Source organism: Schistocerca nitens, chromosome 4 (genome assembly GCF_023898315.1).
Source record: "Schistocerca nitens isolate TAMUIC-IGC-003100 chromosome 4, iqSchNite1.1, whole genome shotgun sequence".
NCBI lineage: Eukaryota > Metazoa > Arthropoda > Insecta > Orthoptera > Acrididae > Schistocerca > Schistocerca nitens.
In genome coordinates, this window is record NC_064617.1 from 419,150,343 (window position 1) to 419,175,076 (window position 24,734).

Below are 24,734 nucleotides of genomic sequence, written 5' to 3' on the forward strand. Positions count from 1 at the left end.
TTCGAAAATTACGAGATCGTTTTTCCTACTCACTTGCATTAAACTACATTTTTTTCTACATTTAGAGGACGACCCTACTTATCACAACAACTAGAAATTTTGTCTAAGTTTTCTTGTCTCCTCCTAAGTCACTCTACGACGTCATCCAAGTGGACACACAGCCTTCAGCAAACATCCTCAAATTGCTGCTTACCTATCCGTCATGTTATTTATGTATATAGAGAACAAGAGTAGTCCTATCGCACTTCCCTGGAGCATTTCTGAAGAAAGCCTCGTCTCTGAAGATCACTCACCATCGAGTACCACGTACTGGGCTCTGTTACTTAAGAAGTCTTCGAGCCACTCTCATATCTGGGAACCTATTCCTCAAGCTCAGACCTTGGTCAGCAATCTGCAGTGGGCAGGATGTCAAAGGCTTTCCGAAAATCTAGGAATACCGAACCTGTCTACTGCGCTTCATGCATGGGGCGCAGGATATCGTCAGAGAAAAGAGGAAGCTGAGTCTCGCAGTAGCAATGCTTTTTAAATCCGTGCTGATGCGTGGACAGAAGCTTTCCGGACCCGAGGAAATTTATTACTGAGAATGTTCAAGAATTCTGCAGCAAACCAAAATTAAGGATATTGGTCTGTAGTTACTATTCTTATACGCAGTAATCACCTGCGCATTTTTCTAACCGCTTCGGACTTCGCGCTGGGTGAGAGATTCGCAATTAATGAAGGCTAAATAACACGTTCTTCTCCTTTCCGTGGAATGTTGCAGCATTAATTTTCAACAAAAGCAAAACCTTTTTGTCAGTGGCTATGTTAATGTATTTGTAGCATTTAAAAAAATACGCTCGCTCTTTTTTTGAATGTCAGCTATCATAATTTTTATCCAGATATAGCAAAAACTATTTATATCATATAATTTTGTCTTTAAAGACCTTAACTTACCAGCCTAATATCAATAATAATAAATATCAACTGCTGAAATAAATACGTTCGCGCTATACAGAGCTCTCTAATTGCAACTGCTGAAGTAGTTCAATAAACGACAACAGCACTGTGTCATTTCCTCTACTTGCAACCCGAAGTATTGCAAATCTGCGACGTGTGCCGAATGTCCAAAAATGCTTCTTTACACAAATACTGCAGTGGATACAAAGCGTCACAAATTTAAAACGATCCTCATTTATCATTCACTCTGAGGTGCACATATTTTTTTTAAAATTAAATGACATGTTTCGACCACTCTGGATCATCTTCAGATCTAAGTAGTTTCGTCTCGTCTGTTCGGAACTTGGTATCAGAGTACTCTTATACGAAGTTCTGAATAGGAAAGTCGGGTTGCTGACGCAGCTACTTAGATCTGAAGATGATCCAGAGTGGTAGAAACATGTCATTTAATTTTTAAAAAATGTACAAATAAGACTCAACTATAAATGATAATTATTTTGAATATCACTATAGCTGCTGATTCTCTCGAGACGAATATGTCTGCTAGAGTATCACCTCTTTGTTGAGCTCGTCTACAGGGGTTAAGGCGTAATTCGTATTCAGCAGATGTAACGCATAAATGCTCTTATTGTTACAGGCGTTCGAAGAGCTGGAAACGTTGTTGGCTCGCCACAACATCTGCATCGCCGTCAAGGAGAAGCTGGTGAAGGACTCTGGCGTCGCTGAAGAGGCCGGCTACGACAGCATCGTCAACAAGCTGCTCACCAAGCCGCGGGCCAGGGGTGAGTATGCTCAACCGTGGATAGCAGAGGTGCGTGACCCAAGGCCGCAAGCCACATTTTGTATAACACACAGCACAACTTATTCGTCTCGGTATTCTCAATCATAATTCTTTTTTTTATCATTCTTCAGCACTTTTTTCGGTTGACTGTTGACTGCCAGCTATGGTGTCACATTTATTATCTGTGCAAGAATCGGAAGAAGCGGCCTTCGTAGAAAGAAGTTAATATAATGTCACAGTAGTTATACGAGGGTTACACCGAAGCAAGCGCAGAAAGTATGTGGGAACGTAGATTACCATGTAAATCAGTAACTACTGCAAGCTGTAATACCTCATGTGTGTGAATTTAGACATCGTTACCGGAATCAGAGACTATATAGACTCAGACACACCTCTTTAGACCTAATGTTGATACACTTAACACAATCGAAATACGCTACCGGTAATTTGGCCATAGCATGAGATCGAAAGGTGAGGAACTGCTACAAAATCAATTAATAATCATATTTTTTAAAAATTGATAATGAAAACGAGATGGAGGGAGCACTACGTACCACAAATGAAATTCAAGTCAAAATGAAGCGGTCATTTATTTAAAAAAGTTCGCTTTTCCACACAATAAAACCAACGGATTGACAATATAAATCTGTTAATCAGCGCTGCGTGGGATTAGCCGAGCGGTCAGGGGCGCTGCAGTCGTGGACTGTGCGGCTGATCCCGGCGGGGGTTCGAGTCCTCCCTCGGGCATGGGTGTGTGTGTGTTTGTCCTTAGGATAATTTAGGTTAAATAGTGTGTAAGCTTAGGGACTGATGGCCTTAGCAGTTAAGTCCCACAAGATTTCACACACATTTGAACATTTGTTGTTAATCAGCACGATTACGATATCCAGGAAAGGATGATGAATTCAAGCTGCACATCCCCTCAGTGATGTGAATAAACCCCAAGAATCTGAAATTTACCATGTAGTTATTGGTCGTGCAAACTACAACGGAAAGAACCTATATTCGTTATTGGTATCTAAAAGCTCTGTGGCGTAGGTGTACCCTTATAAAATGGTTAACTTCCACGTAACGACCTAGTGTTGCACAATATGCTCACCAATCTATTGCCGTCTCGATGGACTTGAAGATGACAGTTAGCACGAGATCTGCACCAGCCTGGAATCTAAGGACTGCGCTAAGTCGTCAGGACGACGTGCCAGCGCACAACACGCTCGCAGCGATTGAGCACATGAAGCCTCTAAGACGATCGATTCAAGAGTGTTCGTGAACCTGTGTCCCTGCACCCAACTCCCATGATTGCGCCGGAAGAACCAATCTAGCGTGAAATTACAGTGTTAAATAATTTTCCATCATAAAATGTATCAAGTAGATCCCAATAAGGGCTCACTCTCCTCTCAAAGTTTGATGAAGAAATATGCGTCTCATGTTAAGCGGTGATAGGCGAATCAGAACGTTGTTGTTGTTGTTGTGGTCTTCAGTCCTTAGACTGGTTTGATGCAGCTCTCCACGCTACTCCTGTGCAAGCTTCTTCATGTCCCAGTACCTACTTCAACCTACATCCTTCTGAATCTGCTTAGTGTATTCATCTCTTGGTCTCCCTCTACGATTTTTACCCTCCACGCTGCCCTCCAATACTAAATTTGTGATCCCTTGATGCCTCAGAACATGTCCTACCAACCGATGCCTTCTTCTAGTCAAGCTGTGCCACAAACTCCTCTTCTCCCCAATCCTATTCAGTACCTCCTCATTCTTTATGTGATCTACCCATCTAATCTTCAGCATTCTTCTGTAGCACCACATTTCGAAAGCTTCTATTCTCTTCTTGTCCAAACTATTTATCGTCCATGTTTCACTTCCATACATGGCTACACTCCATACATATACTTTCAGAAACGACTTCCTGACACTTAAATCTATACTCGATGTTAACAAATTTCTCTTCTTCAGAAATGCTTTCCTTGCCATTGCCAGCCTACATTTTATATCCTCTCTACTTCGACCATCATCTGTTATTTTGCTCCCCAAATAGCAAAACTCCTTTACTGCTTCAAGTGTCTCATTTCCTAATCTAATTCCCTCAGCATCACCCGACTTAATTCGACTACATTCCATTACTCTCGTTTTGCTTTTGTTGATGTTCATCTTATATCCTCCTTTCAAGACACTGTCCATTCCGTTCAACTGCTCTTCCAAGTCCTTTGCTGTCTCAGACAGAATTACAAAGTCATCGGCGAACCTCAAAGTTTTTACTTCTTCTCCATGAATTTTAATACCTACTCCGAATTTTTCTTTAGTTTCCTTTACTGCTTGCTCAATATACAGATTGAATAACATCGGGGAGAGGCTACAACCCTGTCTCACTCCTTTCCCAACCGCTACTTCCCTTTCATGCCCCTCGACTCTTATAACTGCCATCTGGTTTCTGTACAAATTGTAAATAGCCTTTCGCTCCCTGTATTTTACTCCTGCCACCTTAAGAATTTGAAAGAGAGTATTCTAGTCAACATTGTTAAAAGCTTTCTTTAAGTCTACAAATGCTAGAAACGTAGGTTTGCCTTTCCTTAATCTTTCTTCTAAGATAAGTCGTAAGGTCAGTATTGCCTCACGTGTACCAACATTTCGACGTTAGTAGAACGAAAAACCAGTCAAAAGTTGCAAATTTTACTTTTTTTGCCACTTTGGACTGGGTTTTCGTTCTATTGATTAAAGCTGACCCACAGCTCTTCCATCATGCTCGAAGTTCGTAAATCAAAACGTCGTTTACACAATTTGGAATTTCCAGCACGTCAAGTGAACGAGACGGGAAATCCACCAGGTTCTGTTTCCACAGCAGCACCCCTGGCCTCTACAAGAATAGTGAGCTGCTTCCAGATGTTGTCACGTGGCGGGCCAGCCCTGGACTCAAAGCAGCTAGCCTGGCTCCGGACAGCACCGCACATCCCAACTCCGAAAATCCCGTCCTTCGAGTGATACGAGAATCCCGCAAGCCTTACTCCAGTGCCTAACAACCGCCTAAGCCAGGGACTTAATCCTTTGAGTGGCGAGTGCTCTGCCCCATTATCTCCAGTAATGGATGTCTTGGCCGTTCACCATTTCCTGGGGAAACGAACTGCAAGGTTCCCATGAATTCCTCTGGCCGAAGCTACATAAGTTCAGACAAACAACCCCTGCAGTTTTTACTAAATACAATACTTCGAATCCATCAGAGTTAAATAAACTGATGAGAATCATGTCCCATGTCAAGGAGCAGATAATGTTAGCTTATTAATTGAAGGAGGTAAGCGAGATGGCTCGTAACCCTTCCAAATCTTATCTTCATATTTTCTGTTTGCTGAAAAAACAAGAACTGACCAGCTTTACTTGTCTCACACTCAAGCATTCCACAAGTCAAGCGGCGGCTGTATTCTTGTTCCCGACTGTTACGAACAGGGATCAGTGAAGGCAGCAACCGAAGTAAGTCATAAATTTTCTCTCGAACATCAGATTTTGAATGCATAGATTATCCATTCTGCAGAATAACCCAGCTCCCCTTTCTTCACACTGAACTTACATCTGGTCCACAAAGCTCTACTAAAATCACTCAGAGAACAGGCAAATTCTATAGAGATCCTTGCAGCCTTCCTCTCCAGTCACAGGAAGACCGAAAATATATGATCGAAGGGTGTTAGAATAAATGAACTTAAAAGTGTAGCCGCGCGGAATGGCCGCGCGGTTAGAGGCGCCATGTCACTGACTGCGCGGCCCTTCCCGCCGGAGGTTCGAGTCCTGCCTCGGGCATGGGTGTGTGTGTGTGTTGTTCTTAGTATAAGTTAGTTTAAGTAAGTTTAAGTAATGTGTAAGTCTAGGGACCGATGACCTCAGCAGTTTGCTCCCTTAGAAATTCATAAAATGAAGGCTTTCACTACAGGATGTTTCAGCTGTTGAGAATTTTTCCGGGTTGTATGGCCGTGGGCAATAGAACTCTTCAATCCCTGACGTTTCGTCCAAGGCTACGTTGGACATCTTCGGAGGTGCTCCTGGTTGTGCTGAGTCTTGCCGACTGACGAGTCGGACGTCGAAGAGCGGCCTAAATACCGTGGAAAGTGGGCATGGTCTGGATCTGACGTGACTGCAGAGATAAACATTGTCAAATATAAAATTTTTTAACTATCGATTATAGTACGTCAAAGATAAAAACTTCACATCAATTCTGTAGTGACACAGTCCACATACCACTGAGTTTCATGGCTACTTCTTTTCTGTTATAATTATCCCCATGTTTATATATTTCGATGGCTTCTCTATATAGCCGTGGATAATAGTTTGTCATAGTACATAAAACTTCAGTTTCCGAAAATTTCACTACGTGATCACCTGATTGAAGAGCATGTTCCGCCACGGCTGATTGTCTGTTTTCCCTAGTCAGCAAAGATTTTTATGTCCTTTCAACCGTGTATTCACAGTTCTCTTTGTAGTTCCAATGTAGACCTTGCCACACGTACACGCAATTTTATATACACCATTTGCAGACGGAAGGGGATGTTTATCCTTAACGGAACGAAGTGATTGGCCTATTTTCTTAGTTGGTCTGAAAATCGGTCGGACGTCATGTTTCCTTAGAATTTTGCCGATTTGGTTACTTTCTTAATGAAGGGTAGAGAAACCGTGTTCTTCCATCGCTGTGTCCTATCGTTGTCCGCTCTTCGACGTCCGACTCGTCAGTCGGCAAGACTCAGCACAACCAGGAGCACCTCCGAAGATGTCCAACGTAGCCTTGGACGAAACGTCAGGGATTGAAGAGTTCCATGGACCACGGCCACACAACCCGGAAAAATTCTCAGCACCCTTAGAAATTCACACACTTTTTTTCAAGTGTAACGGAGAAGATGTTAATGAGAAGATGCCTCTTAAGAATTTAATTTTATTAGTTGGCAATAAGTAACAGGCAGCGTTGTTTAATATGTTTTCGATGGTTACCGAAAAAGTAAAGAACAGTTCCTCCAATAACACATTTCATCTTGCACAGAGGGTGAAACTGCTGAGCGACGGACGGACTGACGGCGAAAATCCCTCATAAGAGCATCTGCAGGGGTTGCCAAGACGGCGAAGAGGGAAGGGGTGGTTCAGTACATCATCTAGTGGCATAGGGTGGGATGGGGGGATGGAGGGGCTTCTACGACGGCATAGCAGAGACGCTCGCGACGGAGCCATCGTTCTTCATAAATCTGCTGCGGGAATAGAGAGTTTTCCAGCGCCGTGGGCAGCGTCGTTGTAAATCACAGGCGCGCCGTCACACGCCCCTGCCGCCACCGCCGGAGTCGATACTGAAAAACGCGTTACCTTAGGCGCACCGAGGTAGGGGGTAGGGGTAGAGTGAGAGATGCCTCGCGTTGGCTAGCTGCGTGCTCAGTGCCGCACGCGACCGTGTCTAAAGTCATTAATGGACAGTCGCAACGTTTGTTACTTACTTTTATACGATATAGCAAACTCGCAAACTCCGAAGAATTGGAAGCCAGAATTCACGCAAAGCAGAAAAGTATTCTCGTAAGAAACTAATCTTATACATAATATCTACAGGAACATACAGCAGTCCACACCAACAAAGTACAGTATTTAAAATTTTTATCAAAATCGCTATTTTTCTTATTGGCCGTCTACACATTTCGTCTTCTAGGGACAGTCCACATCACCCAACACCAGGTGTGGATCTAAGTTCGTTTTTTGGAGGTAGATCTATTTTGTTATCGCCCCTCCCCCCCTTCCCGCCTGTCCACCACGGCCACATATAACTTTCCGCAATCCACATTTCTAAGATGCCACAGATTCCATCATTTTAAAATCGAAGTTCAGAGTAATGAATGTTTCGAAAAGCATCCAAAAGACTGAAATTTACGTATGTAACGCAACTGATTAAAGGATTATAATGCCAACAGACTATCGCAACGTTGACAACGTCATAATTTAGACGAGGGCTGGCCACGGCTTGTCAAACAACAAGAGGGCCCCATGTGTCGCCCGCGTGTGGGCCGAAGTTCGGCTTCCGATTTGCTTTTTCCTTCTCGGAAGCATTCGGTGCAGTGCGGCATTCCATTAAGTATTTGCTGTGTGGCATTTTTCGGTCGGCACGACTCTCTCCTCAGTTCGGCAGAATCGTGGTGTCAGTGCTGTTTACACTTCGATACTTGTTTGTGGTGTAAAATAAATTCACTTTTCCAAGGGCTGCATTTACAAAAAGAGGCAGCGTTGGCTATCTATCGTCACAAACCTTTAAAATTAGTGGGAATGACGGAAGGATAAGAATTCTTAAAATCTATTATTGAATGTACAGTCGCCTGATCGACGGGTACTACAAGTTTGGTATGGAATGACATTACAACACCATGCAGAAAGAATTTAAAGATATAGCTGACGATTAAAGAACAAAAAATTACAGCGTTCGACACACGGGATTCATTTTTCTGTGCATCAGGATCCAAGTTATGAAAATGGTGGTACGAACAGTACATTTTCTGAACGAGTACGAACTCTAGTATCGAGACATTACACTTTACTACAAAGTACAAATGAATTTATGAAGGAAAAAAGAATGCAAGAACTAAAATTTGAAATCCCAAATGGACTGCAATTTGAGTGCTCTTGACTCCACACTGCCCACTGTAAGGCATTGCAAGTTGAGAAACAACTAGTTTCTGATTTGATGACACATTTAAAAAACTGCATTGTATAAAAGATGAATTCTTATAAGAAACACAGTCCAGTTCACTAAGGTCACTGACGCTGAAGAAAAAGAGAGGTCGGAATAATTCATCGTGACCTTGAAAGAATTGAGGAGATAGTCTTCTAAACATTTTGAAGACACTGGAAATCTTATATCTGCTTTAGAGACAGTCTTCTGCTTCAGTTGAAAGCAGCCCCCTGCATGTGCCATTCCCGTTTTAAAGACAAATTCTTTTATATTACAACTGTCCAGGACGTCTTCATTGCTTCCGTCACGTACAGTTACCACGTCTCAATACTGAGGTTGCAAAGGCGCGACAATTTCGTTTTTGCCATTTTGTATTGTAGTTCAGTGACAGGCAGGATTAGTCGGCTCCTGAATAGGCTAATGTCGGTTCAGTCTTCACGGCTCCTAGCAAAAATTCGACATCGGGCACGTGAAAGATGCTGTTAGCCTCAGGACACCAGGGATTCGTGTAATAATGTGTGGGTGTGGTGCACTACTCACCAGGGCCGTATAGACCACGAGGTGTTTCCATCTACGGCGTCCCGGGAAACAGCAGTAGTGGAATATGCACCGAAAAGCAGTCACCAAATTGGAGTGATATCTATCTTTGAACGGATGTAGATAGTTGTGACAGCGTTCTGAAAGAATCCTAGCGATATAAATTTCTGATAATACCCTTAGTAAAGACGGCAGCTAAGCACAGTTTTGGGATCGGCCAACTGAAAGTTGAATAGGTCGAGGTGGGCGCCAATGAACAACTTACCTTGTACAGCGATGGACTGGTAACAAGTGATGTTACATGCAGCAGCACAGCCTTTTAAGAATAGCAGCGGCAGCCACACAAGTCACTACTTGGCATGGCCCAGGGCAACTCATCCAAAAGCTTGTGAGTTTTTAATCACTCAATGCGACTGGATGCTACAGGTTACTATCTCAGTTTATATCGCTTTGACACCAGTCATTCACACATTATTTGTTTACATGTCACAAGTTCCCATGACATACTTCGAAACTATAGCTACTCTTCCAAAGAAAGATGGAAAATTAGATTTTAAAGTCATTACTGGTGGATTACAAGCTCTTCAAAAGAAACCGCCGATATTTCCGTTAAGCGATTTAGAGAAGGAAAACTTAACCAAAATCTGGGTCACTGAATGGGAATAATAAAGATCTACCTTCCCAAAGACGAGTCCGTTGTCTTATGTTACCACTACGCCACCTCATTTGGTGTGATTCTTCAGTGATGCACGGATGGAGATGGGTTTATGGGCCAAGCAACTGACAAATGTTTGTGACATGATGACAAATTTCGTAACTGTTGCCGTGTCATAGGAACTGTGATCTCAAACGTTACAATAACTGAAGAAACACTGCGTTCTTTGCAACTTCTTTTATTATGGTCTATGAATTTCAGACTGTTCTACAGATCATCTTTAGATAAGGGTCAACAAGATGCAGTTTGTCAACAGTGGTACGAATGACATAAAATTAACGTATTAAGGTGACAAATGTTTCTGTGACTAGAATGATAATGCGCACTTGTTGTTTTTCCATATCAGAGTCATTTCAATGACAATTTTTCGGTTTTATTCCTTTATCTTTTATTACCTACACAGTGTTTCCTTATGGCTAATTCATGTGATCAAGACTAACTGCCGCGCGGAATTAGCCGAGCGGTCAAAGGCGCTGCAGTCATGGACTGTGCGGCTGGTCCCGGCGGAGGTTCGAGTCCTCCCTCGGACATGGGTGTGTGTGTTTGTCCTTAGGATAATTTAGGTTAAGTAGTGTGTAAGCTTAGGGACTGATGACCTTAGCAGTTAAGTCCCATAAGATTTCACACACATTTGAACAAGACTAACTAATTCGAAACTTATATAATAAATAAATCAGTGTGGGGTGCTTTCTAGTGACAAATTTTCAACAAATATAATTTCAGACTCATCTTTCACAGCGAGACTCTTTCTTTAAGATAAGAGTTAAGAAGCTGCAGATGATATTTACTGAATTTTGTGTATGTGTGTGTTTGTGCGTCTGTGCGTCTCTCTCTCTCTCTCTCTCTCTCTCTCTCTCTCTCTGTGTGTGTGTGTGTGTGTGTGTGTGTGTGTGTGTGTGTGTGTGTGAGTGTGTGTGTGTGATGTGAGCATCACCTGTGATTCTGACTCGTCTGTGACTAATGAGGAGACGTCAGCTAATATGGTGTCATAACGAAAAGTATGTGCACCATGTCTCGTCAGCGCCATTAGAGGGATGCTCCAGCCAACTCTACTGCACAATAGACAATACCCTGTAGAATATCGGATAACAGGCTGTTTTTGTTGCTGCTTCGCGCTTCCTAATTTAAAATTCAGCGAGCGTGTTTCACTGGTTGGCATCTAAGGAAAACAAGGTGTTTCGTGCTTGTCGAACTATTTATCTGGCCCCCACAGCTAGAGGGGAAGTGTGTACGCATTTGAACGCTGCATTGTAGGCCTATAATGGATCTCCTAGTTATAGTTACTGCTGAACAATGCCCACCATTGCAGCCACTGCACCGCCTGATCAAGAAGCTCTGAGTGGAACCGAATAGAGAAATGATGGTGATCAGATGAAACTTGAGTATAACTACATGAAACTTCTTGGCATTGTGTATGAGAGTCAGCGACTCTTTCTCTATTTGTAATTTCGCTGTGTCACAATTTTTTACATGCAAATGCAAAGGGCTATTCTTTGCAGTCAGCATGTTTGTGGGATAGTATTGCACTAATGGTGGAGGCTGAGTCATCGGCGAATCGCATTAAGTGTTTGCCTCGATTTCACATTCTTAAACAACGAGATGACCTTTGGCACATTCTAAGTTGTGGGAACGTTTTCTGGCGTGTCTCTGATCACAAAATTCTTTTTTTCTTATATGATTACGTAAGAAATTTGGAATGAATTTCTCTAGTAATTAACGACTGCAGTTGTTCGAGGTTCTCAGGAGCTGCTAAGTTATTGATTCTCTCCACACGATTCTGTGTGGCCGTAATCCCTTCTTTACTTAATATCATTCCTTGGTACTTTGTACTTGTGTCAAAGAAACTACACTTGTCTTGCTGACAATGCAGTCCAAGGGCTTGAAGCCACTCAAACAAATCCACAGATTTTGCAGGTTCTGCTCTTGTGTGGCCTCAGTAATTAACAAATCATCTAAATAAATTTAGACAACTGGGAATACCTTGGATGTGTTCCTCAAGATATCGCTGAAATGAAGCATTATCATTTGCGCCCAAGTTGTAATCTCGTATTTATCATTGCAGGGAATTAGAAATGGATGTTAGTGAGACCAATTTTAGAAACATAATTACCAGTGAGACAATTTTACTAACAATTTCTCTGACCTAGGGAATTGACAAAGATATGTCAGCCCGGAATTAATAGTAGACTTAAAATAGCTACATATTCTAATAGATCCTTTTGGCTTCTTCACTCCTGGTATGTGCATTGCACATGGCCAAATATTACTCTAATACTTTGTAATCTATACATCTCCACTTTAACTTGATTGCATATAGTGAAAGGCAGTGGATAATATCTTCAAAACTAAGACATTGGTGATGACATGAAATATACGTGGGTCTCAAACCCTGTTGCACAATCTAGTGTATATTCAACCAGATGTTTTCTTGTACACATAACTTATGATGTTCTTTGAAAGGAACTGCGACTGAAACATAGTTCACTTAGACTTGGATCTGGAAACCAAAAAGCGCAAAAGCATCTAGTCCAGAAATGTTAGTAGTCTTTTAAGAGTTTACTACTAACTTCGGCTATAATCTGACTCTTCAGCAGGATCGACTGTCTATCAGACATGTGTTACCACTCCATGCTGAGGACACTGCAGGTGTGGTAAGCCGATACACTGGTATATGTCTAAATTAACCAGACACGTGATCGCATCTGAGTCCAACTGAAAATCTGCCGATGCTTTTCAAACTTCTAGATACAGCATGAGCTTCTGCAGCTTGTCTGACGCTGCTATTTTGAGCTGCAAGATTGAGTGCACCATCCTGGTGGCTGTTGTTTTCACGTACAAACAAGACAGACGCTTGTCTGGCAGGGTGGAGGTCTGTTGTGTTTTCGGGTGAAAACTGGTTCTGTCTTGGTGCCACTGATGACTGTGTGTTGGTTAGGAGGACGCCAGTTGAGGACCTGCAATTAACTTGTCTGTGTGCTAGACACAGTGAACGTACATATGGGATGCGGCATCTTATGATACCAGGAGAGCTCTCGTGGTTACCCCATGCACCCAGCCTGCAAAATTATATGTCAATCTTGTGATTGGACCTGTTGAGCTGCCATTCATGAACAGCATTCCAGAGTGTGTTTTCCAACAGGATAACGCTCGCCTACATACTGTTGTTATAACCAATATGTTCTACAGAGTGTCGACATGTTGCCTCGGCCTTCTCAAACAGCTCGTCTCTGTCCAATCGAGGACATGTGGACGACACCTTGAGGCCATCCACGAAAAACATCAACGTATCTTTTGACTAAAGTTCAGTCTTGATCACGTCATGTATGTTTTAATGATACAGGTAACCGGTTTCGGTTCTTTCTACAAAACCATCATCAGACCTATGGCTCCTTAGGATGGTAGGCTAGCTCTCGTCGCTGCTACGCAGTCAACTGATCAGTTGACTGCGTAGCAGCAAGGAGAGCTAGCCTACCATCCTAAGGAGCCATAGGTCTGATGATGGTTTTGTAGAAAGAACCGAAACCGGTTACCTGTATCATTAAAACATACATGACGTGATCAAGACTGAACTTTAGTCAAAATATAACAGTTAATTGATCACTGCTTTCCAAAAATGTTTACCAAAATTATCAACGTATCTGTATTGACCGACTACGTGCGACAGGCATGGAACTCCATCCCACAAAAAGACATCCGTTACTTGTACAATACAATGCGTGCACGTTTGCATAATTGCATCTAACATTCTGACGAATACATCGGAATATGTTCCAGCATCTCACATCTGCAATTGCTTATCTCATGCTTTGATTTTGCAACGTTAATCACTTACTTCTGTTGTCTAGACAAATGTATTCCTGAAATTTCATTACTATATATTAATTATTTTTTACGTCACTCGATAATCCCAAATAGTGCGGAACGATTCGTGCTTTTCAAGCACAGATTTGGATCCGCTGGTGGGCAAAATGAGAGCGTTTCGCTTTTCGTCAGCAGCGAGGGTATGTTAGCAGTTCCACGTGTGTGTTGAGAAACAGCGTGTCGCAGTTTATCAGGGAATGTCATTCCCTGTGAGCAGCGCCATATATTCGCATGCGGCGGTAGCTGCAACGTGGCCATGATCCACCAATACCTATATGCGACGGGGCTTTGATTTGCTACGAGAGGGACTGTGACCACACTTGATTCGCATAGTATAAAACTGAACTTCCGTGTGAACACCATTTGCTTCATCCGTTTCGGTTTAACGAGTGTGTGGGCCGCTCGCATTCAAAACTCGCATGGCGAGTGGAACATTAAACATTCCCCTTTTAAGGCGAGCTAATCTTGGATGAGTCCGGCTGATGGTTGATACAAACAGAATTCGTAGACCTGTGAATAGGATCGTGATTCTGAACTGTTGTAGGTGCTGAGAAAAGGAAAAAACGGGCTGGAATATATTTTGTTCGTGTGATACATAGGAAACCTGAATATAAAGATTCTTTCTTTTAAACCATGGTTAAATGATTTCGGAAGCTACGTCCTGATGACCTCACCGTATCAACTAAGAGCTTTTTTTCAGCAATGGTGAGCTGGAAATGTGAGAAAGAGTAACGGAGGCTAAAAGTATCTCGTTTTCGACCATTTTCATGCTGCCTACCTCAGTAGTTGACAGGCCCTTGCCGCATGGTGGACTATAATATTAGGATGAAATCGAAGAAATTAAAACGAAATCTATGCACTTACCTAGCCATAAACAATGTAGCGGGTCAGGGTTGAGTTGCACTAGATATTAAGTGTCAGTGACAGAGGGGAGTAAACGTCATTATTTTGTCAGGGGTGGTGGGAGGGAAAATGACACTTTGTAGATCGTAGAATGGGTGTTTTACTTGGCTCAGTGGGTGAGTTGTGAGAGACTAATTGGTGGTTCCACTAACAATCATTTATTGACCCATTAGACCGTTTAAACAAACAGAGTAATACATTGTGTTTCAACTCGCTGAACTCGTCGCGAAATCCGTGCGCGCGGAGGCGTAGCGTGCAGATTCCAGTGACCGCTGATGCGGCGACGGCTCGTACTGCAGCGGAACGCCAGCTTCCATTCAGTACCGTATCGTGACCCAGAGCGATGGCAGCACGGTATTCTCCTTGAGAACTCGCTCAATGCGTTGTTAACAAGCGGCTTCTAGCGGAGTTCGTCAACCTCTAGGTTCACCAGTGACACATTTGGTGAGGCCGCAGTCCCTTCGTCCTCACCAGCCACCTGGGTAAGTAACATATGAACTTCTTTCTGGTACCATGTAGGATGGCATCTTGTGCGTTGACCTGTTCACGAGGTACCGACATCCTCTTCTGTTGAGCAGCGTAGCGGCTACATCGGAGTAGCGAAGTATAGCTCCCGCTGGCTAACCATCGGTCTCCCCATCCCGGCGACGTTTCTTTGTATCTTCTTTCTCCCCTTGAAGGAACGCTTCATTCCCATTGTCGGAGGTATTTATTCGGTGTTTTTGCCAATGTCGTCTTTATCCGTTGACCTATGCTTCTCACGTGGGGCAGAAACGTGTCCAATATCGACAGACTTGGCGGTTTTCCATTGTTTTACCTGTATGCTGTCGTGTTCGGCCATTGCCCCGTCGTCGTCTTCCGCTTCGCCACGTACATGAGTTCAGTATACTGGCAGTTCCAGAACACTGACTGCTGATGTGCGAAGTGCGCTGGTCGTTGTTCTCCTTGGAAGCATTCCCTGTTTGCTCGGTCGCCGATCTGTCGAAGCTCTGACTGCTGCTGCGCCAACTCTGCTGGTCATCGGACTCCTTGTTCGACTGATGCCGCTTTATAATATTGTGGTTTAACGTGTCAAAGTCTCCAACATGTTCACTTAACCTATAGTATGTCTTTACGTATTTTTCTGTCAGATACTGTTTGAACAACCATAAATAACACATAACGATTATACACAATTATTACACACCCTACAATAGTATCGTTGGACCAAGTTCGCACAGATGCCTTTACCTTCTGAATTTTGACAATTTTTAGCTCATCGCTCATCGTTGGCTCAAATGACTCTAAACAGGGCCGAACATGGCGTGCCAAAAGGCACGCGGGTGCATTGCATTGTACAGGCCGTCGGCAGGCCAAGGCTGGGCCTGTCTAACTTTGCTCGTTCTCCCCAAGAGTACCCGATACAGCACTGCTGGCAGTATTTCCGGTGGACCCGAACAACGTGTATAAACTTGCTTTCAAATTAGGTTGAGGCCGAACGTGTCCCTGATAAATGCGTTCTGTAAGACATTCTCAGAGACAAAAGTCACTTAGATTCAGACCACGTAATCTTCTACGCCATGCATCTGGAAAACCTCTGGAGATAACATGTTCGCGAAATGTAACATTACGCAGATCTTTTGCTGAGCCAGCTCATGAAGTGTTGCCCACCTTGCATGTAAACAGTGGTTTCCGCACAGTTGCGCTCTTCCAAAGCAAGAATCATATGCTGTATGAGTGGCTCTTCATAACATGCAGACGTCATAGTACGAGGGTTTCCAAAAAGTAATACATCGCATTTTGTTGTTCAACAATTGTTTATTGAACATAATGAGATTTACGCACACGAAGAAATGGTGTTTTATCTACATGACCCATTTTTGCACGTAATCTCCAACCCGTTGGATGGCCTTCCTCCAGCGCAAAACTAGGTCCTGTCGATACCAATCCTTGTCCTGGTGGCGGAGCCATGTGCTTCAATGTGTGCATCACCTCCCCACCGTACGCAAAATGTCATCCATGAATGGCATCCTTTAATGACCGAAACAAGTGGGAGTGCGGAGGGGGTGGGGCTACGTCAGGGCTGTAAGGTGAATGAGATAGCGCTGTCCAACACTCTTTTGCGAGGTGCTTAGCAGCCCTCAGACTTGTGGAGGGCCGAGCATTATCGTGTTGCAGCAAAACTTCTCCGAAGCCGCCGGAAGCGAGTGTTCAGTTTTGTTAATGAGTAGACATATGCTTCTGAATTAATGTTACCGCCTATTAGTATCACATCAATGAGAATCACTTGGTTATCATGACCTTACCTGCGGAAGCAGTTGCTTTGAATTTTTTCTTCTTTGGGGAGTGGGAATGGCACCATTCCATCGACTGTCGTTTTGTTTCGGACTCAAAATGGTGAACACAGGTTTCATCAGCTGCCACAATCCGCGACAAGAATGTCTCCCCTTCAGCTTCAAAACGTTGCAACAAATCAAGGTAAACGTTTCTTTCTGTGCGATTTGTGATCCAGCGTTAGGTACCACGGAAACTATCTTCCACACACTTTTGAATATCCAAGAGTGCGGATAATTGCACCCTTACTTCCTTTTGTGATTGACAGATGCAGCGTCAACTGACGAGTCGTGATGCGTCTCTCCTCGCGAATGATAACATCAGATCGCTGCTCAAAATGGTTCAAATGGCTCTAAGCACTATGGGACTTAACATCTGAGGTCATCAGTCCCCTAGACTCAGAACTAGTTAAACTGAACTAACCTAAGGACATCACACACATCCATGCCCGAGGCAGGATTCGAACCTGCAACCACAGCAACAGTGCGGTTGCGGGCTAAAGCGCCTAGAACCGCTCGGCCTTAGCAGCCGGCTATCTAGCTGCAGCATGTCAGTTGTGACAGCCGTGGACGGTCTCCCCGACCGTTGCAAATCGTGAAGCTCCGCCGAACCACCTTCTGATCACTTCACCCTCCGTGCTCAGAAACTAAATGTACTTCTGTCGACAGCAGATGCTCCATAGATTTTTCACAAGCTTTTGTGGATATTTCCCACAGTTTCTTTTTCTGCAGTGAGAAATTCAATGACGGCACATTGCTTGTGGTGTACATCACCTACAGACGGCATTTTGAAATAGTCCGGTAGCTAGGCTAACTATCGGAACTGACGGAAACCGGCGCGCTCATTCAGGAGGCTTTAAGTAATATATACGTAATGTTTCGCATACGTAGCATTGTTTACGGCTGAGAAAAAAAATGCGGTGCGTTACTTTCTGGGCAACCCTCGTAGGCCTAACATGCTTTCTGATGTGTATTCTCTTCAAAGAAGGACGGGCCGAGAACAAAGGTGCTTGTGAATCCACACCACACAGTCACATACGGCGAGTTCAGTAGCTCTTCGTGCACAACACTCCATTTAACACTATTTCAAATTCGGCATTTCTCTGTATTCACTGCAATATGTAGTGAAAAATGTGCCTCGTCACTCCATAGAGTACTGCCTTTCCAGAAACCGAAGAGCAACTCCAGAACATTGCTGCGTATCATGAGGTTTCAGTTTGCTGGACCGTCTGGATCTTTCACGGGTACCAGTGTAAAACACAACGCAAAACTTTCCGTGTAGTTGACCGTGAAATGGAAAATTCTCGTGACACTGCACGAACACTAGCTCTCCCCGGGATACATGCTACATGGTCAGTCATACAGCAACGACCACCTCATCAATATCTTCCACCGGGATAGGACGACTTTCTCTCCCAGGTGCCTCACCAAGATTACCCGTATTTTCGAATTTCATCTAAACCATTTAATGAAATCGGGCCTCTCCTCTCAGAAATTTCGTTCGACGATACTCTCTCAATGCATCACCGTAATTGCTGCCGATCACATAAAACAGTTTCACTAACAGCGCACACACAGTCTCTCTTCGCGATAGCCATACTGTTTACTCACGTTATGGCTTTTCAAATGACAAAGTGTACGTCATACCATCATAAAAACAGTGTACAGCGTCAGATTTGCACCTGGTGGCCACAATTGGAACTAATTTTGTTTACAGCATAAATCGGTTCCGCATTAATGCATTAGCATATTTACCAAGTTTCGCTGTCATATGATAATTACAGCCGACGTTGGACCTCCGTGAGAAACTGCATCTTGATTACAACCACCGGATACTTTTTTTTTTTTACTAAACTAGCTGTTTGTGGGTATACATGTGTTTGTGAATCCGCCCTTAGAGTGCGGTTTTTTTTTTTTTTTCCACGACGGATTTTTGTAATCTACATATTGATGAACTTCCATCGTAGCTGTACTGGAACTAATAGCAACAGTTGAAGTCGTAACTGTTGAGCCCGCTGTCGCATCAAAGTAATTTCGAACTGAATCGCTACGCCACTGCGTACGAGAGTCGGCCGCTGCAGCATCAGGACACGGCGACATATGGAGGCCGCAGGGCAGTAGCCCCTGTTTAATGCAATGGGCTAATGGAAAACTGTACGGCGGAAACAACGGTGTGTAAAACGAAGAAACTAAACGATTATGAAGACTGCCGACTTCGTTCGAGTCGGATACGAACTGCATGCTAGCAACAAAAAAAAAAAAAAAAAAAAAAAAAGGCAAGTGATAACATACATTCGGTACTCCGTAGTACTAACGATTTTCTCAAAGATATTTGGTAAGATCCTCTAAATTAGAAATGAGAGAGCAACTGAGGAAGTAGAGAAACAGAGTGGCTACCTGGCAGCCAGGTCTTGTACTATTAATATTTACACTTTTAGATAGGTGTCTGACAAGAGAACGGCACATAAGTTAAAAACACACTGGTTTAAACACAATTTTATAAGGTCTATGATAGTGTATCTCTTTGTAAGATGTGTTAACAAATGAATAACTGGAAAACACATATACAATCCGTTACAAAGCTATTCAGATAACACTTGCGTTAAAGTTGGGAAGCTACTATCACAGAAATTTAAGTTTACCAACTAACTGAGACAATAATAAAGCTAACCCCCTACCCTTTTTAAAACGTTGTTGAACTAAGTACTGAAAAATTGTAAATGGAAGAGCAGAACATGGGAATTACCCACCCAAAGGTTACAAACGATGGTTATTTTCGCGTATGAAGAAGAATCTATATACTATAGAGGGTGTTTCGGGAGAAATCATCTGTGTTCAGAAATACAATATCAACGACCAGTCGAAGCAAAGAATTCTAGTAAACGTGTGATCTAAAGTAGATACATCAGAGGGTCTATACAAGGGCGATGTAGCTGAGGGCAATATTATGGAAATGGAATAGGACATAGATGAAGATTAAATGGGAGATATGATAGTGCGTGAAGAGTTTGTGAGAGCACTGAAAGCCCTAAGTCGAAACAAGGCCCCGGGAGTAGACAACATTCCATTAGAACTACTGACAGCCTTGGGAGAGCCGGTCCTGATAAAACTCTACCATCTGGTGAGCAAGATGTATGAGACAGGCGAAATACCTTCAGACTTCAAGAAGAATATAATAATTCCAATACCAAGAAAGCAAGTTTTGACGGGTGTTAAAATCACCCAATTATTAGTTTAATAATTCACGGCTGCAAAATACTAACGCGAATTCTTTACAGACGAATCGAAAATCTGATAGAAGCCGACCTCGGGGAGGATCAGTTTGGATTCCACAGAAATGCTGGAACATGTGAGGCAATACTGACCCTACGACTTATCTTAGAAGAAAGATTAAGGAGAGGCAACCCTACGTTTCTAGCATTTGTAGACTTAGAGAAAACTTTTGACAATGTTGACTGGAATAATCTCTTTCAAATTCTGAACGTGGCAGGGGTAAAATACAGGGAGCGAAAGGCTATTTACAATTTGTACAGAAACCAGATGGCCGTTATAAGATTCGAGGGGTACGAAAGGGAAGCAGTGGTTGAGAAAGAAGTGAAACTGGGTTGTAGCCTATCTCCAATCTTAGTCAATCTGTATGTTGAGCAAGCAGTAAAGGAAACCAAAAATTTTGAAGCAGGAATTAAAATCCATGGAGAAGAAATAAAAACTTTGAGGTTTGCCGATGACAATGTAATTCTGTCAGAGACAGAAAAGGACCTGGAAGAGCAGTTGAACGGAATGAACAGTGTCCTGAAAGGAGGATATAAGATGAACATCAACAAAAGCAAAACAAGAATAACTGAATGTAGTCGTATTAAATTAGGTGATGATGAGGGAATCAGATTAGGAAATGAGACATATAAAGTAGTAGATGAGTTCTGCTATTTGTGGAGGAAAATAACTGATGACGGTCGAAGTAGAGAGGATATAAAATGTAGACTGTCAATGGGAGGGAAAGCGTTTCTGGAGAAGAAAAATTTATTAACATCGAGTATAGATTTAAGTATTAGTGCGTCTTTTTCTGAAAGTACTTGTAAGGAGTAAAACAGAAGCGATTTCTGGCGTTCTCCAAGGTAGTTTTATAGACCCTTTGCTGTTCCTCATCTATATAAATGATTTGGGAGACAATCTGAGCAGCCGTCTTAAGTTGTTTGCAGATGACTCTGTCCTTTATCGACTAATAAAGTCATCAGAAGATCAAAATAAATTGAAAAAACGATTTAGAAAAGATATGTGAATGGTGCGAAAGTTGTCAGTTGACCCTGAATAACGAAAAGTGTGAGGTCGTCCACTTGAGTGCTAAAAGGAATTTGTTAAACTTCGGTTACACGATAAATCAGTCAAACATAAAGGCCTTAAATTGAACTAAATGCCTGGGAATTAAGAAAAACTTAAAATGGAAGAAACTCATAGAAAATGCTGCGGAAAAAGCTAACCAATGACTGCGTTTTATTGGCAGCACACTTAGAAACTGTAACAGATCTACTAAGGAGACTGCCTACACTACGCTTGTCCGTCGTCTTTTAGAATACTGCTGCGCGGCGTGTGATCCTTACTGGATAGGACTGACGGAATATATCGAAAAAGTTCAAGAAAGGGCAGCACGTTTTGTATTATCGCGAAATATGGGAGAGAGTGTCACAGAAATGATAGATTTGGGATGGACATCATTAAAAGAAAGGCGTTTTTCGTTGCGACGGAATCTTCTCACGAAATTCCAATCACCAACTTTCTCCTCGGAATGCGAAAATATTTTGTTGACACCGACCGACATACGGAGAAAGGATCACCACGATAAAACAAGGGAAATCAGAGCTCGTACGAAAGATATAGGTGTTCGTTCTTTCCGCGCGCTATACGAGATTGGAATAATAGAGAATTGCGAAGGTGGTTCGCTGAACTCTCTGCACTGAAATGTGATTTGCAGAGTATCCATGTAGATGTAGAATTTTTATGATTTTATTAATTATAATGATCAAAGAGCTTGTATTTTTGTTGGACGTGATTTTTAAGTAACTGCCTCAAATTTTATTTAGTGAAAATAACTTTTTAAGAACGAATTTCTGACTTCTTTTACGAATTAAAAAAATGGTTTCTGTAAGCTTCTAGAGTCGATATAACTTTAAAAAGTGCTAGTGGGTGATATTAATAATTCACAGCCATATGCTTGGTGAATATTAGTATTGAATGCCTATATTTTCAAGAAATGAATACTAGGATATGTGTCTGATTTTTAGTATTTACTAATACTAAAATGTTCCATTTATTTATTATTGCACCAAAAATAATTTAGTAAATGTTATAGATACCAGCAACAAGTGTAAGTAAGTATAATTAACCAAACAAAACATTGAAGATATTACAGAAAAATACTGTTAACAATAGTACAAAATTGTTAAAATGACAATTAACGCAAACAAAACGTGAATTAATTAAAAATTAAATATTTCCGCTGGTATTGTACTTTTGAGGTGAAATAACTGTAACATTGGCGGTTATTTTTAATACAGAGTAAGTATAAATGGAATTTTGCAAGTTATCCAGAAGCCGAGATATCAAAGATTTTATTAATACAAGCGCGGATCGTTTAGAATCAATTTTCAGAGTGAGTACGCACCTGTTCCCCCACTCCGCTGCCCGTTCCTGCTGACACACTGCGTCCTTGTACAATTCACTTTCTTATTCAGTTACTAACAATAAAAACCATTCAAACTCATCCCACTATTGTTTTCTTGAAAAGTGGCTCGTATCTTGGCTGCAGAAGTTTGTAGAATATTGTTTTTTTTTTATTTCGTCAAAAAATGTGAGCACGTTTTTTTCTTTAAAAGGTATTTTCATAAGACTAAAATCGAGATAGTCAGAGAAAAGACGCCCAACAAAAGTCCACAAGTGATGGAAGCTGAAGAAATGAACTGAAATTTGTGCCATGGTCGAGACTCGAACATGGTTCTTCTTGCTTATTAGGCAGGAATGCTAAGAAATTACTCCACCACAGCTCTAAGACTAAAATTGCTACACGGACTGCCTAAGTCCAATTCCCTCCCCAGCACAAACCTCAGTTCAAATCATCAGCTTATTTTCCTCTACTTAGATCGTCGCTATTGCCGAGGCTCTCCAGCACTGAAGCAGCACGCCACCATTGGATGTAATGGGAATATCCTGCACCTCACGTGGAGGTTACCTTATAGATCTTTTAATTCAATTTTACTTGAGGGGCTCCTCTTTATCTACGATTATGACGGAAGCTGAAGAAATGAATTAAAGTTTGTGCCACAGCCAGGACTTGAATCCGAGTCTCCTTGCTTACTAGGCAGGACTGCTAACCATTACACCACCGCAGCACTCTGTCCAATATTGCTGCACGGACTACATATGTCCAGTGCTCTCCCCAACACAAACTTCATTTGATATCATCAAACTTTAGTTCATTCCTTCAACTTCCATCATTATCGTAGATAAAGATGAGACTCAAATGTCTCAACGAAAATTTAATTATAAGATCTAAATGTCCAAGCTTTTCGATCGCATTTTATGATCCTTGTAATTAATACTATCGTGAAAACTTCTGACGCACCGACGTAGATACTTTATACATCGTTATGTTACACGCTACAGTTCGCAGTCCTCTAGCTGGAGAGGGCTGTAGATATTTAGGTATGAAGAACAAAGACGCATAATGTTAACGTTTGTTTTATTTAAAATTCCTGAAAAGTTTTCACATAAAATATTCGGAGGCATCACTTCTCAGCCCGTTCTCGTACAACAGCCGCACCCACTACTAAATCTGGAAACGAACTCTCAGTCTCGACTGCGCTCCTACACTGTGCGCACGTAACTCACTGTTGCGTCCAGAGAGGCTACTTGTTCTCTCAGTTCGCTGACGCTATTGCCCGTAGACGCAATAACGTTACCCTTGCAGCTCGCACTAAAATTTCGAATGTTTCTGTGAGTTCGTTCCAAATTGAATTGTTTTCCTTCCAATTGGAGTGCTCGCCAAAGCTGTAAATTCCCGTGTGCGAGGGTGGCTGGGCCACCTGCGCCGCGGTGTGTTCGACAGGCGGTACCTGCCTCCGCTGCGGAGTGCCTACTCTGTAGGCGCGCCGGGTCGGCCGACGGACAGCCGCGCCGAGACACAGTCGGCGCTTCCCCGGCCGCTACGCTGCAGCCCGCCCTCCGCGTTATTAAAATTCTTCCGGCGGCGGCCGCGCTGCCAGCGGCGTGTGACCCAGTTCCGGCGCCTGCCCTCCCCCAACTGCGAACCCATCCGCAGTCAGCCGCGCTGCCTCAATGAAAGCCTGCCCAGCTGCTCAAAATTAAACGCGCCTTGTGTCATTACGAGCTGCCAAGACTTACGACCGCTGCCGGTTGCTCCGTCCGGCCATTACTTCCCTGCGCTGCATCGAGCTTATAAGTTTCCAACAGAGATGTCGGACGAAACTATGTAAACACTCCGAGATAGGCATACTTGGACATAAATGCAGATACTAACCAAATCTGCCGGATGCGCTGTTGTACACTACTGGCCATTAAAATTGCTACACCACGAAGATGACGTGCTACAGACGTGAAATTTAACCGACAGGAAGAAGATGCTTTGATATGCAACTGATTAGCTTTTCAGAGCATTCACACAAGGTTAGCGCCGGTGGCGACACCTACAGCGTGCTGACATGAGGAAAGTTTCCAACCGATTTCTCATACACAAACAGCAGTTGACCGGCGTTGCCTGGTGAAACGTTGTTGTGATGCCTCGTGTAAGGAGGTGAAATGTATACCATCACGTTTCCGACTTTCATAAATGTGGGATTGTAGCCTATCGCGAATGCGGTTTATCGTATCGCGACATTGCTGGTCGCGTTGGTCGAGATCCAATGACTGTTAGCAGAATATGGAATCGTTGGGTTCAGGAGGGTAATACGGAACGCCGTGATGGATCCCAACGGCCTCGTATCAATAGCACTCGATTATTGATTGGCGACT

At 42.8% G+C, this 24,734-nt stretch overlaps 1 protein-coding gene across 1 annotated transcript in view; it reads left to right on the top strand.

The window, feature by feature from the left end:
• LOC126251616 (metabotropic glutamate receptor 4-like) overlaps window positions 1-24,734 on the top strand; it is an 868,913-nt gene that overhangs the window by 370,166 nt on the left and 474,013 nt on the right. The window contains exon 3 of the mRNA XM_049952156.1: window positions 1,574-1,718. Coding sequence (XP_049808113.1) covers window positions 1,574-1,718 — 145 coding nt within the window. The remainder of the gene's footprint in view (window positions 1-1,573; window positions 1,719-24,734) is intronic.